This window comes from Rhinichthys klamathensis, unplaced genomic scaffold (genome assembly GCF_029890125.1).
Source record: "Rhinichthys klamathensis goyatoka isolate OS25496 unplaced genomic scaffold, OSU_Roscu_1.1 h1tg000115l_1, whole genome shotgun sequence".
Lineage (NCBI taxonomy): Eukaryota > Metazoa > Chordata > Actinopteri > Cypriniformes > Leuciscidae > Rhinichthys > Rhinichthys klamathensis.
This window is the reverse complement of record NW_026606652.1, coordinates 796,949-815,801: the sequence shown is the minus strand read 5'-3', so window position 1 is coordinate 815,801 and position 18,853 is coordinate 796,949. Positions and strand designations below refer to the sequence as shown.

At 38.1% G+C, this 18,853-nt stretch overlaps 1 protein-coding gene across 1 annotated transcript in view; it reads right to left on the bottom strand.

The window, feature by feature from the left end:
• The window catches only part of eys (eyes shut homolog), a 323,611-nt gene that overhangs the window by 156,577 nt on the left and 148,181 nt on the right, over positions 1–18,853 (bottom strand). Inside the window, exons 21-23 of the mRNA XM_056254896.1 lie at positions 5,547–5,643; positions 2,761–2,868; positions 69–214 (exon numbers count right to left, since the gene is read on the bottom strand). Coding sequence (XP_056110871.1) covers positions 69–214; positions 2,761–2,868; positions 5,547–5,643 — 351 coding nt within the window. The remainder of the gene's footprint in view (positions 1–68; positions 215–2,760; positions 2,869–5,546; positions 5,644–18,853) is intronic.

Below are 18,853 nucleotides of genomic sequence, written 5' to 3'. Positions count from 1 at the left end.
GTAGACATGATAAGCCCTGGTTTCTATCATTGATTTTGTGTCTCGGGCTCTGGCCGAGGGGGTCGTACCTGAGAAGCCAGAACGGCAGACACATATGAATCCCCCAGGTTTGTTGATGCACACAGAGTCATGGAGGCAGGGGGAAGCTTCACATTCATTTATGTCCAGGTTGCAAAGCGTTCCAAAATATCCGGGGACACAGTTACACTGGAAACTGAAAATGCATAAAAAGAACATTCTTAGCCAAATCTTCTTTCTGACTGCACAATTTAAATTCCTGTGTTAAATGTTTGCCAAACACAAAACCACGCCAAAATTTGCATGGAACATTTTTAAGAAAACTGACTGACAGGGAAAAGTCTGACAGACAGCAAAAAGATCTGAAGTGTGTGTTAATCGTGACTTTGGCTGCTGCTATCATTGGACAGAATGACTGACAAGCTGATTCGGTTTCAAATATCCTGTCACCTGTCTAATATGTGAGGACTTGGCCAGTTCAGTGGTTCTGTGATGGAAGGGGTCTCTCGTAGAATATATTCACACTTTAAAAGGACATTTTGTTTCTCACTGTGATTTTTTTGCTGGATTGTTTCCTTCACTTCAAAAAATGTTCCTTTCCCTCTAAATTCTGTACAAGATGTTCTGATGGGCTTGGTACAGTATGTCTTTAAAGAGGTCATATCATGACAAATTGATTTTCCCATGATCTTTTGAAATAAAAGTGTTTGATGTACTATATACAAAAATGCTGTACTTTTAATATATCTTCCTTTTCAGTCTAAAAGACCATTTATTGAAAGCTATTGGCTCCTTTCTAGCCCAAATAGCTTGAATTTACTTCTGTAAATAATGACAGATTTTATTTTGAAAATGTTTGGTAATGATACAAAATGTCACAAAGAGCCTTTTGATAAAAGGTTAACAAAAATGCTAAATTTGATATTAAATTGTGGGTATAAATGAATAGGCTTGGACTTGGTGCTGGTAACCCAATGCTCAGGACAATAGAGACACCAGAATAAAAATATTCATGATTCTGAAGCTGAAAACAGAATGATTTATATTTAGATATATTTAAAATAATGTAGGCCACTTTTTACTTGTAATATATGACATTTGGCATTATCGGGACTCACAAATATTCCCCTATTGCATTATTATACATTATATTCAACATTATATTTAGTAGTTTATTGTATAGAATTTTTTTTCTCACACAGTAATTTTTATTTGGGGTGAATTATGCACAATACATATTGTCACTATACATACATATACATGCATACACGATACATATTGTTGCAGTTTTGTATTTTGATATATTGTGATGCGATATATTGTTACACCCCTAATATATATTTTATATATTAAGTACCCCCTGAGAAGTATATGTTTTATTTAAAACCTCATTTACATGTTCACAGTTCTTATGTACTAGTCACATGACATGCAGCTAAAGAAAATCTTTTATCTTTTTAGTAAGTGTTTTTTAGTTTGATTGCTTTTATTTCAAAATTATTTATTTATTTTAATTTGACATTTTTATTTATTAGCTTCTCATCAACTCATGGACACCCTGCAATTTCCACAAAATCCAGATATGGTTTAATTTTCCACTGTGGGGCTGAAAACAGAGCTCTTTGGAATTGAATAAAAAAGTGTCAGTCGTTGCCTTGGTAATTTCTAGAGTTTACAGACGATTTAAGGATGATCCAATATTTTTTTATTTTTTTATTAACTTGAGCTAACCTCACTCAAATAATACGCTTGGCCAGCAACAGAGAAACTGGCAACCAAGCAACACACAAGTGACCAATTCTGAATGACGACGTTACTACTCGCATTCTACCAGCACGGTTCATTAACGGTTAGCCATCTTGGCTGAGAACGGTTTGTAATCGTGCCGTAGCAAAAACCAAACTCAAGTGGAAATATAACTGTGACCTTTCCTTACCATTCTTAGAACCTTTTGGCCCGATGGTGGAAAAGCGGCTATTATTTTTAAAGTTGTTGTTTTTTCAGCCAGATGGTGTAGTTACGACATCTACCAACAGACTAACTAGCTAAAGCCTAACCTTCTTGGCCCCGAACAATATCCAGTTTGCTGTTACATACAAAGCAAAGCAAACATCTGTAAACTGTCAGTAAACTGCATACAAACAGACCAACTTCTGACAGGTCAAGTTAAAAGAGCTCCGCTGAGAATGATCCCATTTAAAACAAGCTGTGTCAAAAGAGCACTTGTATGGAAGAGAATAAGTTGTAAGCAAACGGAAACACCTGAAGTGAAATCCCTCAGATGGAGGCAATTCCAGAGGAACGCTGGTAGCAGATGATCACAGGGGAGCCCGTACATGATAGGAGACAAAGTAGAGACAAACCATTTAGGACTCAAATTGGCCTCAGGATTTCTCTGCCCATATGTCGGACTGAACCAAGAGCGGCCCTGAGGCGCCCATTAAAGCACAACGAGGAGAAGATCTAGTAGAGAAAAGCCAATATAGAGGCGTGATGCGAACCTGCTGAACTATTCTCACTTGAGTTTAGACCAGCAGCTTATATATGTCAAGGATGAAAAAGGACCTTTATTATAAACCACAGCACAATAATACCAGCATCTCTCAAACGTGTCTCATTTCTAGACGTCTAGTAAAAACAAACAGTTCAGAGATGATACTTGGGCTCCTACATCATAATCAATTTACGGGGGTTGCAGTATAGAGTGGAAAACGTGCAATTCGATGTTGCCATGGTACTTACCCGTTCACAAGGTCTTGGCAGACGCCTCTGTTCTGGCAGGGGTTGGATGCGCACTCATTGATGTCTTCCTCACAGTGTTGGCCTGAGAAACCTGGCTTGCAAAAACAGCTGCAGAGGAATGACAAAAGGAGGATCGTTTTACAGTTGTGAAAGAGTTCTGGAACTGAAATGTGATTTTACATTTCCATATCTTTGCTAGAGCTACATGACATGACCATGAATGTCATAAAATGAACAAAAAAATTACTAAACATAATAATAATAATAATAAACTATTATTTAAATGGTTGTTAGTCATAATAATAATATTAGTAAGTAAACCAAAACCAAAGTTTATGTGAAATTCAACCATATATTCCCGTGAAACGTTCATGATTTTCAGTTTGGAAAAATAAGAAATCACAGAAATTCAAAATTCTGGGGTCAGAAAGATTTTATAATGTATTTGAAAGTCTGTTCTGCTTACCGCTTACCAAGGCTGCAGTCATTAATCTGTTTATCCAAAATACAGTAAAAACAGTAATATTGTGAAATATTATTACAATATAAAATATTTGTTTCTTTATTCCTGTGATGGCAAAGCTGAATTTTCAGCATAATTACTCCAGTCACAAGATTTTTCAGAAATCATTCTAATATGCTGATTTGGTGCTGAAGAAAGATTTCGATTGTTGAAAACAGCTGGGCTGCTTAATATTTTTTGTGAAAACCTTGACAACTTTTTTTGTAGAATTCTTTTATGAATAGAAAATCCAAAAGAACAGAATTTATTTGACAGAAATATTCTTAAAAAAAAAAAAAAAATCTTACTGACCCCAAATTTTTGAATGGTAGTGCATATGACGAGTGCATGAAAATGTATATAAGAGTAACCCAACAAAATGTGAAGGTACCACAGAGGAAACCACTGACTGTTCTTCAATAAATAAATAAATGGCTGCCATCTGAAATTTACTAAAACAGCTGGGTTTCCACTACAAATGGGGGAAAAAAACATAGGAGCCAAATGTGGACATTGAAATAGGCTGTGGAGGAAGTTAAATAGGCTGCTTTGTGCAGAACAACAACCGAGCTGCAAAACCAGAGTCAAGTCAGATTTTTTACCTTAATCCAATTGAAATGTAATGACAGGATCTAAAATGGGCCATTCCAGGACATGCACACAAACCAGTCTTAAAAATGCATACGGAATAGTCGTTCTTTTAAATAATCTTGATTGTTTTTATTTGGTATTACTCTATGTATATTTATTATTATTAATAATTATTAATAATGTATTAATTATATTAATAAAAACATGGCAATGTGACATTTGTTTTTTGCTTGTTTTAAAATGTTTATTAATGATTTATATTAAGCCAGCCATTTTTTAAAGAACAGATTTGAGTAAGATTATATTTTAAGAGCAAATCTTTCAGAGATATATTTCAAGATATATTATGGGCCCTATTTTAACGATCTGAAACGCAAGTATCAAGCGCGAACTTTGTGGGCGGGTCTTGGGCGCTGTTGCTATTTTACCGGCGGGATAAATGACTCTTGCGCACGACGCAAGTTTAAAAGGGGTTGGTCTGAAGTAGCTTCATTATTCATAGGTGTGGTTTGGGCGTAACGTGAAATAAACCAATCAGAGCGTCATCCAACATACCCTTTAAGAGCAGGTGCGCATGTTGCATGGCGGATTGTTATTATTATGGCGGATTTACCAGGTGCGCGCCAGGAGCGGTTCACAGCCGAGGAGACCGACGTTCTTGTCAGGGCAGTGAAAGACAGAGAAGTGACGTTGTATGGGGATGGGAGATTTTTTTTTTTGTTCCTGGTTCTTGACGGACAAACTAATTTGTCAGATGTCCTTATATACATATATGTGTCTTGCCACTATTGGGCAAACAGGTCTGATCCGTCATCGCTACAATTAGCCTGAAAAATTTGGGTAAATGTGTAAGCTAGATTTAGGCCTACATTTTTTTTTACATCTTCGTGGACACCACAATGATTTCCCTCATGTGTTAATATTTTTCCTTGTTATAATGTATGATTTGCAAAAATAAAAACTGCTGCGTCTGTGTTGATGAGAGAATCAAAGTGTATGCGCGTTGTGCACCTGCTACATTATGGCCAAGCATGCGTGCTTAAAATAGCATTATGAACAACGCGCCACTGACTTTAGACTAGGTTTTTTCTGGTCAGTGGCGGAATTGTTTTCTGGAACTGCAAAATAGCACTAGGGAATGTTTGCGCCGAAACACGCCTCCTTTTTGCGCCGACCCGCCCAGGGACTGCAAGTTCATTTCCTAGTTTACCGACGTGCGTCTGTGGAGGGAAAAGCCCGCTTTGCGCGGGTGCAAAATAGGAATGATACATGCGTCAGTATACAAAGTCATTTGCGCCGGGTGCAAGATAGGGCCCTCTATGTTTCTCACTGTATGTTGATATTGGCTTATGAGGACTTAAAGGGATAGTTCACCCAAGAATAACAATTCTGCCATGCTTGTTTAGACTGTTTGCACATTCTGTTGGATTTTTATGGTATTGTTTGTTCTATTTAGAACTTGATATTTTTATAGAAAAAAAAGTTACATAATACAAGTTGTGTGTTCCAAAAGTTGAAAAAAAATACCATGTGAGTTTGAAACTGCATGGGGGTGACTAAATAATGACATAATTGTAATTTTTTGGGGGGGAAAAGTCCCTCTAACACAAAATGGTGCCAGAGGGCAACATAACAGCTGAAAGACAAACAAACACAACAGAGAACTAAAATTAGAAATAAAAGGCAAAAAGACCTGTAACTGTTGACCCCATCCACACAACGGCCTTGGTTCTGGCAAGGTCTTGAGACACAGTCATCGCTATCAATTTCACAGCGAGTTCCCTCAAACCCTGCAAGACAGATGAGATGGTCATGGATCAGTAAGTCTCACTGCTCCCTGAAAGCATTAGGATCAATGATAACAAAGGCCCTTGGTGAATGCCATCTTAATGGAACCGTGCACCTCCCTGCAGCCCATCTCATCTGCCAGGCCTCGCGCTCCTAGAGTCTTCTCCGAGGACTCTTACAGCTCTAATAATACCTCAGTGCCTCCACAGATTAGGCTGAGGTCTCATGGTGGAAGTGTGGAGAGGATCTTGTTAAGACGGGAAGGAGACGGAGGAGGTGAAGTTCAGGGGCCTCTTTGCTCGTGTTCATTACGGGGATGAAGGGGAGAAGGGAGTGTAATCAGCTCAGGGCTCTTGTTGGGGAAAAGGTCCAGGGAGACGTGAATATTCAGCTTTTTGTCGGCGCACTGTCATTGTAAGCTCATCCTCTGCTCAGCAAGACCCTTTGTGCCTGAAAATAATGCTTTAAAGTCAGCAATAAATCAAAATAGACCTTTTTACTTTAATACGCATTCCTAGTCTGTGGAAGATTAATCGATGCATGATATTTTGAAGAAGAAAAAAATCTTTGTACTGTAACCTTAAATCAATATTTAATAACTTGCTTCCTCCTCTGAAAGAACTTTTCTTTTCAGGTTACGTCACTTACAGTAGGCCACGGCCTATTGGATAATGTAACATTTAGAAGGTTGGGGTAAGAAAGCCTGATTTGATCAGAAATACCGTATAAAAACAGTAATATTGTGAAATATTTTTACCATTTAAAATAACTAATTTTTTACTGTTTTACACACACACACACACACACACACACACACACACACACACACACACACGCGTAAAACGACGTCTAATATATGTATTCATTGTTTTATCAAGTCTGGTAAACTTTTCACATCTTACCAAATTCCAACGGATAAAATCAATTAGTTACCTGCATTTGTTTTTCAAGCTAAATATTCATTCAAAATTAAAAAATTAAAAAATTGACAAATGAAAAAAGAAATCCTTTAAAAAGACATTCTTATACGCGTATAATTATTGCATTTAATTTCATCTTTCACAAACCTTCTGGCTTTTAGCATTCTTGTGAGCTTATTGTCTAATTGGTTTAGTGTTGAGAGCAGATGTTGCACAACAGTGGAAAGACACAAGAGAAACCTCCAGCATTGCTCGTGCTTTCAGAAACATAATAAGCTTGAGTCACCACTGAATACATTTACAGTTCCACTAAGCACACTTTATTTTCTAACACACGCAGCAGAACGTCTACTGTACCTTATCTTCTCTTAAGCGTTTCGAAGCACAGGCTGGTTTCACACATTAGAAATGACTCATAACAGCAACAATTGAAAGCCAAATGAGTATAAGCTCTATCTACATTTATGCATTCCATGAATGATTCCCTCAAGTGTTAGAAGCGTATACAGGAGGGTTTGAGTCGAGTCGAGTGTGACTAAACAGAATAGCATTACCCAGTGATACATTTTTCAAGACTTTTGACAGTGAATATTTGCTTAAAATAATTTAGGGTTTTGGGGCACAATTCTACCTGTAAACTCATCAAAAAAACTTTTCCCACTGATTTCCAGAGTTGACTGATTTGAACTGGCATCAACCCCCAATTTCATTCCAGATATCATCCTTCCATTATATTCCAGGAAACACAATCGAGTATTGGGTCTTTGCCACTATGGGTGCACAGTACAGTATCTGCTGGATTATATACAGCTGGCACCGGCCCATGATGAACTGTCAATCACAGCCTTGCCTGATGTCTCAAGGGACAATTTGGAGTGTCAACATTAATGCATCTGCAGCAAGAACACACTGGAGTTTCTTCTCTGTCAAAACATAGAGCAAGATACCCGTGGCTTGCACAAATGTTCCATCATTCTTTCCCAGCATCCTCCCACAAAGCCGTGCAGGTAATCCCTGGGACAACTCATCCTTCCAAAGTAAATATGAGACTAGATTGAAATGTAGCCATATCAACACCGCCATGTGTCTTGGTGTTTGAAGTTCACCGTTAGTCTTGAGACATTGAGAAACAGTAAGTCTAAGACAAATCTGCATGAGCGTGGATGCATATATGATAATAAAAGTTGTATATTATACAAGTGGTATATTATACAACTATTATATATATATATATATATATATATATAATAGGCCCCACATTGTCATATCTGGATTTGCAACTTATTTTAATGTAATATGGAAATAAATACATTTAGCTTAACATGAACAAGAATTGTTGGTCAATGTGAGTTCACCATGCACAAACAAGCTTGATACATTTATCAAGGTGAACTAGTCATTCCTATTAATAACAATCTTTATAAATAACTAAGATTTATGAATGCAGTCTTAAAGCAACAGCATACTGGTAATTAGCCTTGGCCCATGATCATCAATCCAAAAGGCATGAGCAAAATAGGGCCAACGCTAAATATTTATAATAACCGGTGAACAAATACTGTACAAAGCAGGATGCGCTAACTGAGAGATTCCGGCTCAAAGGCTAATTGTGATGAAAAACACACACACGATGTATTTATCTGAATCTAATTAAAGAATAAATGGGTTTGACTCAAAGAAACTCAATTTAACCTTTTGCATTGTTCACAGGTTTGAAGAACGCTCTTCCTGACCTGAGAAAGCGTTGACAAGTGAGAAAGTTCTTTGTAAGGAGCAATTATATATATTTTTTCTTTTCCTATTATTTCAAACTATCATTAATTGTGTATAGGAGTCTGGACTAGTACAATACCTCTGTTCCAAAACCTGAACCTCTAAGGCATGCAGCATAGTAACTCAAATGGAACTTCAGATTTAGAACGTTCCTCATACTGTAGTTATTAACTCCCTATCACACAAATAACGCTGAACAGAGATTCACACTGAAAACTCGACTCTGATTTCACGCACTTTAAGACAAAATGTGCAAAAAAGGTGCAGTAAAAGGTGTAGTACCACTACTATGAACCTTTAAAGTGCCCCTGTGATTTTTCGAATATTGTCTTTCATATAGCTGTTTGTGAGCATATGGATTTGACTCATTCCTTGACTCATTCATGTTGCCAGACCTTGCTAGAAAAACAGCGAAGAAGAAAATACCCACAATAAATGGGGTCTTTTGTTGAAAATAAGACCAAAATACCGCGACCCGCACCTGCTCACTTTAGTCAGAATAGTGTATAGTAAACACGTGAGACTCCAGAACGTTGTTATAGTTACCACGGTGTCAATCATTGCAGTTTCGAGAGAGAATCATGTTCTGTACACACATAGACTCGATCCCACATTTTAAAGTGGTTCCCACTCCTGAAACTTTACTGTGCATATGTGGCCTCAATGCCATTTCTCAGGTCTAGCTTTCTCAATAATGGATACAAAGTTCCTAAACCTTTTGCACTAGTGTCCTACATGTAGTGTGCTCACTTGACATACATGATTCATAGCAGCCATATGTACAGCAGGATAAAGCTCTGCGTAAAAGTCACTGCAGTGGGAAGATATCTTTTAAGTAAATTCACTCTTACATATAACCAGATTTTGCAGATATCCATTTGCCCCGGCTGCGGATTCTTAAGAAACCACAGCTTTCAGCTATTGTAATGTATATTAAGTGCAAAGCTATCATTTCACGCAGCTTTAATGTAATGCCCTCGTGAAAGGCAGACGCTGACATTGTTGCATCAAGGTCAATAAGATGAGACCATCCTGAATGACTTCAGCGCCGTCATATCTGTACTGAATGTCATTGTTTGGTATATAGACTGTCAGTTGCTCACATGTCCTTTGATGCCCTACTCACATAGTCCCTTTGAGTGTCTGAGGTTGGATAACTGATTAATCTGTTGCTGCCATCCAATTATTTAGTCATAACTTCTATTTTATTCTTCTCAGAATTTCCCTTCGCCACATTCGCATTGATAACAGGGACCGTTTTCTATTGAAATTACCTTGTCACACAAAGAGAAAAATAACAAAAGGATGTACTTGCAACCACACATATACAGCTGCACATACTTTTTTTTTTTTTGCAATGCATTGCAATATAGGAGCAGAGATACAATCATGCAGCAGAGAAGATAAGGCCAAATGCAGAGGGAAGCCGTTTAGTGAATGGTTGGAATGGGATACAATCTCAATCTAATGCAGACAGGAGTGCAAAAAAGCTGTGTAGGGAGGCAAGAAATGAAAAGAGGGAATGAAAAGGGAAACAACACCCCGGAAAATGAAAAGCTTTTGTTCTGTGCATGGGATTCCAACGAGATTTTGCCCAAAAAGCTGAACCACCAGCTACAAATTGTACTGATGCACAGAGAAGGTACCATTAATGTGGCGGACCAGTGTACATTGTAAGACATTTCTGTAATTTATAGGCCATATTAGGTGGCACGTACCTAACACTACGTGCAATTATTAGATTCATTGTTGTTTTATTGACATCTTTCCTGAAGTCATTTAAATATCGAAAATATGCACAATATTTATGATGGAAGTATAACAGTGACACTCCAACAGTGAAGTACACTTAAACAATAGATAGAACTCAGTGTCTAACACTGCACACACACTATTAAATAACTGTATTCAATTCTGAAAATATATTTCAAATGAAACCATTTGCAAAAGTTAAAACATATGAACATATATGTTGTTAGTAGCTTTTAAGCAGGCTCGAGTAACCCCACTGCTTAAGAAACCCAATCTAAATCCAGCACATCTAACAAGTTACAGACCGGTATCTCTTCTTCCATTTGTCACGAAAACACTTGAACGAGTTGTTTTCAACCAGATCTCCTCCTTTCTTACACAGAACAACCTCTTGGACGACAATCAGTCTGGTTTCAAAAGCGGACACTCAACTGAGACTGCCCTGCTCTCAGTAATTGAAGCTCTGAGACTGGCAAGAGCAGCTTCCAAATCCTCAGTCCTCATCCTGCTGGATCTGTCTGCTGCTTTTGACACAGTTAACCACCAGATCCTCCTGTCAATCCTAAAGATGAAGGGCATCTCGGGAACTGCACTCCAATGGTTCGAGTCCTACCTCTCAGGTAGGTCCTTTAGGGTGTCGTGGAGAGGTGTGGCATCTAAGACCCAACATCTAGCTACTGGGGTGCCTCAGGGCTCAGTGCTTGGACCACTCCTCTTCTCCATCTACATGACATCACTAGGATCTGTGATTCAGAAACATGGCTTTTCCTATCATTGCTACGCTGATGACATGCAACTCTACCTCTCATTCCAGCCTGACGATCCGACGGTAGCTGCTCGTATCTCAGCCTGCCTGACAGACATTTCTGGCTGGATGAAGGACCACCACCTTCAACTAAACCTTGCGAAGACAGAGCTACTTGTGGTCCCGGCCAACCCAACACTTCATCACAACTTCTCCATTCAGCTAGGCTCGTCATCCATAACTCCATCAAGGTCAGCTAAGAACCTTGGGGTTGTAATTGATGATCAGTTGAAATTCACAGACCACATTGCTAGAACTGCCCGGTCCTGCAGATTTGCCTTGCACAACATTAGGAGGATCAGGCCCTTCCTTACAGAGCATGCCACACAACTCCTTGTCCAAGCACTTGTTTTATCCAGACTGGACTATTGTAATGCTCTCCTGGCTGGTCTTCCAGCTTGTTCTGTCAAACCTCTACAATTGATCCAGAATGCTGCAGCCAGAGTAGTCTTTAATGAGCCGAAGAGAGCACACGTCACTCCTCTCCTCACACAATTGCACTGGTTGCCAGTTGCCGCTCGCATTAAATTCAAGGCACTGACGTTTGCCTACAGAACAACCACTGGCACTGCTCCCTCTTACCTAAACTCATTACTTCAGACTTATGTGCCATCCAGAAACCTGCGCTCTGCTAGCGAATGTCGTCTTGTGGTACCATCTCAAAGAGGCACAACATCTCTTTCTCGGACCTTTACCATGGCTGTTCCCTGTTGGTGGAATGATCTGCCTAACTCAACCAGAGCTTCTGAGTCAGTAGCCACTTTCAAGAAACTGCTGAAGACGTATCTTTTTCGGCAGCACTTGATTCAGTAGAATTAACACTTTCTCTTCTCTTCTATTCTATTTAAAAATAAAATAAAAAATTAAACAGAGGGGTTATAGCACTTACATATTGTTGTCCTACTGTTAGTTTAACTGCTTCTACTGTTCTCATTTGTAAGTCGCTTTGGATAAAAGCGTCTGCTAAATGAATAAATGTAAATGTAAATGTTAGTAAATATATTGACATACAAATATATTCACATATTTAACTAAAATATATTTATTGGGACAATTTAAAATATTTGCATATATACCAAAAATATATTCTGAAAATATATTTCAAATATATATCTTTTGTGTATGGGTTTAAGCCTCCCTACCTTTAAATGCATTCTCCTAGGCAACATTTTTAAGCTTTTGGACACAGCCTATATGTCAGTAGGGGTAATGGGAGCCTTTGAAATGACAAGGGATGGCAATCAAAACACTGAAACAAAACTCAAGTGTCTCTTCTTATGTCCCTCATCATCACAACATCACTCATATAGCTGTTCTGACTGCTTAGTGACTTGCTGTACACTCTCTCATCATTCGTTCCCGTCTGCCCTCGGGTGAGGGGTGTTACTGCCGGCCCGTCCTGTTCTTGCTGTACAACTATTTAAAAGCAAGCTGCTGTGTAAACACAAAAGCTTAGTGCCTGCTCAGCTGAACAAGAGGCGGGGTTTGATCTTGTGGCTCAGCACCTGTATCTCAATTAATGTAGCATGAAAGCATCATTTACATGGAGAGATATGTGCTGTTTCCTGTACTCTCTTATCTCCTTGCCTCAGCTGGGGCCTTGGTTCATTACCGTGTCACATACTCATGTCAACCAACAAGACTAGTTCAAGAGAAATGCATTTTAAGCTGTAAATAAGAATAGATCAAAGCAAGGACACCGTGTTGAATTTACCAAGAGGGCATCAGAATAACATTCAGTGATATGTGGGATAAATCATGTGCTGTAAACCCTCGATGTGCAAAAAAACCTCAAATTTAGGAAATTTTACGTAGAAATGAAAATGATTTACTCACCCTCTTGGCGCTCCAAACCCATTTGCTGTAATTTTTCTCTGTAGTATACAAAAGGAGACATTTGGAATAATGTACAAATACAAACACACTTAAACAAAAAGAACCATTAAAGTACTCCAAAAAACTAAATCTGATGAATTCAAATGATACTTTTAAATGATGAACACTTCGCTGCAGCTCTCGAATGTCATTCTCTGTCAAACTAGTGCATGCTGACACACACACAGACACACACTGACAGACACAGACAGACACGCACGCACGCACGCCCGCACGCACGCACGCACGCACGCACGCACGCACGCGTATTTAAATAGAAATATTTGTTGTGGATGCAATGCTTTTGAACACTTTTCCTGTAGCATGCTATGTTTTAATGTTTTAACAACAGCGAGGATTGCTTGGCGCATGATATTTTAGCAGAACTCATGTTCTGAGAAAATATTTTCACACGAATAATGATCAATAATGCGCACTTGACTCCTAAGAAGATGGCTTAGCAACAAAGAAGGACTCACTCAGTGATTGAAAGGTCCATTGGCTGGTTTGAATAGGTCTGATGAGTAGGCTTACTGTACAAACTCAGCTGTACACAGGTGCTGTTGGTGTCGTGCACAGACAGAGAATAGCCAAAGAATAACCCCTTTCATGGTCTTCCCAATACTATGAAAAAGACCATTGTATTTGAAGGACAGAGTTGGAAGGAAATGGTAACATGTGCACGTTTTATTTTTAAAATGTAGTCAGTAACACTGAGTCAGACAATTATTTACACTGCAAAAAATAAGTATGTATCTGTTTCTATTAAAAATACATAAACATCCTAAAATATATGTTTACCTTATAGGCAAAATTGCATAGATTTGATTTGCTTATAGCAATTAAAAATACTATTTGGTCAGAGGAAAAGATTCTAGAATAACTCCTCTCTGAAAATTTTCTCTGAAATGTGTTTTATGCAATTTTGAAACTGAATAATGTTTAGCAATGTGACGGCATATAGTCCGTATCTCATATTTTCCTAATGTCTTGTACTGTTAAACTTGGTATCACATCAATGGGAAAATGCACGGAAAAAGACGTTATGCAAAATCAAACAAGGTGTTAAGCTCCACATATGGTTATTTTGGGGAGACAGGGTGGAGATGCATGTATAAACAATCTTCCGCTGACTGGGATTTAAAAAGGAATTTTGCGCAGGTTCTAGCTATTGTGTCATGATCCGGCCTTCTTGTCCTTGATTTCCCCTAGTCTTGAGGCTGGATCATGACAAACCCGTGTTTTGTGTACAAGCGCATGGTCTGTTGTTTGGGCCATGTGCTTGTGTTGTCTCGTTATCTAACTCCGCCCCCTTGTTACCCTCGTCTTGTCATTATTGTCTAGTCAGTTTCACCTGTCCTCGTCATTAGTGTTCCCTATATAATCCCCTTGTGTTTGCTGTCCTGTGTCGGTTCATTGTTTGACATTGTCATACGTTGTGTGTATCAAGCTGTGAGTAACCTGTTGAGAGTCCTGTCGTCAAGAAGTGTCTGTTCCTGTCGTAGCTGTGAGTTTACTGTCTAAGTTTTAGTCTTGTCCTGCCTTGTTTTGCCCCATCGTGGGTTTTTGTTTTCTGTTTTTGTCCATTAATAAACCCTGTGAGAATCATTTCCTGTCTGCTATTGGGTTCATCCTTCATCAACATAACATATTGTGCATATGCAGACTTTTAGAATGAAAGTCTCCAATCTAATCGCTCTCACGGTACTTTGATGTCATACGATACACCGATTGGTCTGCGCAGCGCCGCTTCAAGTCGAACACCTGCTCAAAAAAAGCACAACAGTTATAGGTAGAGTAATATATTGTGTCTAAAATATACCACAATATTAACTTAAAATTTATTGAACTGTTGTAAATCAAATTTGACTCGTGCTACTCGGAACAAAAACCACACTAGTGTGACATTACAGTCGTTGCTTGTGTGATATTGCTTAACACTCTGGGGTCGGCGGTATCGCCGGCGATACCAGCTGACTTTTTTCCTTATCAGTGCAAAAGAGACTCAAATTACTCTGTTGATTTTGATCTTACGTATAAGTGTTATACATCATTCGATCCTGTTAAGTTTGTATTTTTTTTGTGGAATCTCACAATAAAAACAAAGTGTTGTGCTTTTCGCCAAATAAAGAAAAATAAACATGATGCGCGTTCTGCGTTCTCTCTGTCAGTGAAGTCCATTCTGAAACGTGTCCGAAAAATGAACTGTAACTAAGTCAATACTTGTCACAGAGATATGAGACATGTGTCTTTTTAAAGCTTGTATTCTCTTCTTTTAAAGAGAAGTAATTTATTAAAAAAATAAATATTTCCAGTTTATGTAATTCGTTTGAAACCAAGGAGAGGTACAGTTTTTTCGTTCTCAGTTCATTATCTTTAATTAGCTGAGGCCGCCACGCCCCCAGCGCTTTTCACATGGTAAATAGGTGATCTAGTTTCTCTTAATATCAGCATGTTCAAAGGTGTTTATTTATTTTTATTTATTTTTTACAGGGACGATATGCCACTGATGAGTCCTGCTGACTTCAACATTCAACAGTCTCTGTACATGAACATGGTAAAATGAAAAATCAAACACTGTGGAAATGACAGGTATGTACTATGTTTCAGGAATGGGACAATGTTGTGTGACTGTTCAAGCCTCTGTCTTTAGATCAGTGTGTTTACTAATGTGCTTTTTTGTCCTTTGTTGTGTATCTGTGGATTATGTTGTGTTGTAAATAAATCCAAACAATCTAAAAGCTAGGGCTGTGCTCAGAATATCGATACAACGATACATCGTCATGAACTCCTGGCGATGCGCGTATCGATACAGCAGCTGCCTCATCGATACTGTTGTGCTTTTGAATGTAGCCAATCAGGGCTCGAATTTCGGCGCGGGATTGTGGGTATTGCGCATAATTTTAATCATTCCCGCAGCTCTCCCACTTATAATGCGGGAAATTCCCGCAAACATTGATTCACTTTAGCATGTAGGTTGTATTAATAAATGAATCCACACAGATTATAAAATCAAATCAGTAATTTAAAAACTTTCTGCGAGACACAATTTCACAAACAGCGTGAGTTCAATGGTACTGCATCTTCTCTCTCGTCTCTCAAAACGGCTGCTCAAGGCAAGCGTCCAGCGCAGCAGCCGGTGAAACTACACGCTCGCGTTTAGGAGTCGGGACATGACGGAATATTCACTGCTTAATCGGGCCAGCATTGCATCGTGACTAAAGTTTACCATTTGCACGTCTTTAAGTCTTAACAGTTTAAACAGTCAAACGATTTTAAACTATTCAGCACTTGCGCGCTCTCTGAGAGTTGGTTTTCTCTGCGTGCATATATAGACCTACATAGACTGGAGTAAAGCCACCTCACATACAGCTCGCGAGATTATATCGCTTTAACAGACTAAAACACGCAAAATGATGTCAGAAATTTCGGTTTTGGTAAGTATCCTCTAAACACAGTTGGTTATGTCTTAAATAAGCATAAAAGTTTTGAACAGAAACGGCAATTCCTCGGTTGTATGATGAAGTTAAGCGAGATATTCTGCTGTCACTCTCTTAACCCTGAGCCCTGAGCATGTCAATCAATTGTTGTTTCTGCATAAAAATCTGAAAATGTAATCATTTAAATTGATTTCAACGTAGAAGAAATGACTTTGTTTGGTGCACATTCCAAGACTTAAGACCTGTTAAATCCTAGGTGTTTAAAAGAGTTTGAGAAAACTAAGTTAAATTTAAGTTGTTAACGTTTTTGCTTTTATGGAATGTTTTAAGTTTTGTTTAGTCATTGATGTAGACATGCTTCAGTGTCACTATAATTGTCATTTCAGTTATTGAGGCAGACTTTAAAAGCAGAAGGAAGAGTCATTCTAAGCTTTTATTTATTTATTTAACTCATTGTTTATTTAATGACAAAAACTAAATTGTTTTTCAGTTATCACAACTGTTATAACACTGGTAATTCAATAAACAGAAATTACTGTTACTAAACTCAGCTCAAAAGAAATTTAAATTCCAAATTGATATCGTGACACGTATCGTATCGTGGCTTTAGTATCGTGATGCGTATCGTATCGTGAGATTGTTGGTGATACACAGCCCTACTAAAAGCCATTCTTTTTTAAATCTCCTCATTCTTTGTGCAAGGCTCCTCGTAATGATAGGGCCTGATAGCACCTAATAGGGCCATTATGGGAAGGTCTTTGTCTTTCTCAGGTGTGAAATGCCATACATATTAATGAGAGATCACGCCTCCTCGCATAAAGCTTTCTCAAACAAAACACGTCATACACATTCTAAAAGACTTTATTGACTTATCTGAATGAGTAGACAGGATGATTCTCACATAGTTTTGGAGCAAATATTCTAGGCTATGTGATACAATTTTCAAAAGTCTTGTGAAGAAATAATCAATATGTGTTTTGTGGCCTTATTTCAGAAACTTAAATTTTTAGTTTTTTCAATAACCATGCATAAACAATATTCTCTCAAAAATACAAATATGTACATACATGTTGCTCACATATTATGGTAGCCCGGTTTGTGCTAAATAGAGTGTAATTACACATGTGCCAATAATATGTTTATAAGCAACTGAAAAAAGCACAAATGTCAGGGCATGTCAAAACATCTCAAGGACCCCAAAAACACCTTAGACCCCAGAGGGTTTTAACTATGTCATATGATATAAATATAAGACATAACTCTCATAAAGGAGCATTTTATCGATTGATAGCACTAAACATGTATAATATTAATAAAATCTGAATAATATGCATTTTAAAATATTGAAAAAAAAATAGATGTTTAGGTAGGTGGTTAGTTATTTTAAATTGTAATACCATTTCACTATAATTTCACTATTTATTTTTGATCAAATAAATGCAGCCTTGGTGAGCACAAAATACTTTTTTCAGAAAAAAAAAAAAAAAAAAATCCTACCAAACCCAAAGTTTTTAAATAATAATAATAATTTTATATTTGTTTGCATTTTATTTGTTGTTCTTTTTTGGAGCCGACGTGGTCACTATGATTTGACCCTTGGATGCAAAAGAGCAATGACTAATTTTGTGTTATGCAGAAGAAAAACAGCATACAAGTTTAGAGAGATGAAGGTGAGTAAACTATGACAGTTTTTGAAAAAAAAAGAACAAGTATGCAAAAGATAGAGGATATATAGGGAGACTACAAAAAAGGTAAAAATACAGCAACTTTGGGGTGTCATTTTTGTAGGAATACTGGCTTAGTTTCAATCCACGGGTAGTGCAATAATACACAGTGTATCTGCCAGGCTACCCATGTACTAAGATAGGAAGAGGGGGCTGAGAACGGCTGTGAGTCAGAGTGTGTGTAGAATAGGAGAGAAAGAGAGACAGTGAGAGAGAATGAAATAAAGAGAAAAGGAGGTGGCATGTGAGCCTACGCACATCTCTAGCTCAGTATGCTGCAGTAAATGCTAATTTCCTATTTCTCTCCCCAGAAAAGAAATCTGTGGATTGCCAAAGCACTCTATTTTTATCCCTCCCCAACATTCTTTTCATTTCCTCCCTGATAGTGTTACAACACCGCAACAAAAAAAGTCATATTCACTGACTGGCCTCTGGCCTCTCTTACCCCCACAGACTTCATATCATTCAGATGCCCACGACAAAAAAAATGGATGCTAGGCTGGTATGATTGCGTTTCACAGGTCACACCGGTGCCATCGAAAGGGGTCAGATGTATAACAAGGAAAGAAGCATCTGGCCACATCATAGTTCAAAACCACCAGATGCAATCTAGACAGGGCATGAACACGATCATCTGATTTAAGAGTCATGCTGTAACATGGGCTTTTCTCTCTGTGGATTGTTAAAAGTGATGAGTCAGACTTTTTCCGTCTTATAATTTCATACAGCAGAAGGGTAAAGAACTTCAGGGTAACCACTAGGGATGCACATTTTGTTAAGACTGACAGATAAATTCAGCAGAATGCTTGGGGTGGGATGATGGGAATAGGTGTCTCATGAAGGCAGCATTTAAAAGCCAAATCACACCGTTTCATCAAACACTAATGCATGCTAACATTTCAAACAAAAACAAAAAGTAAAAA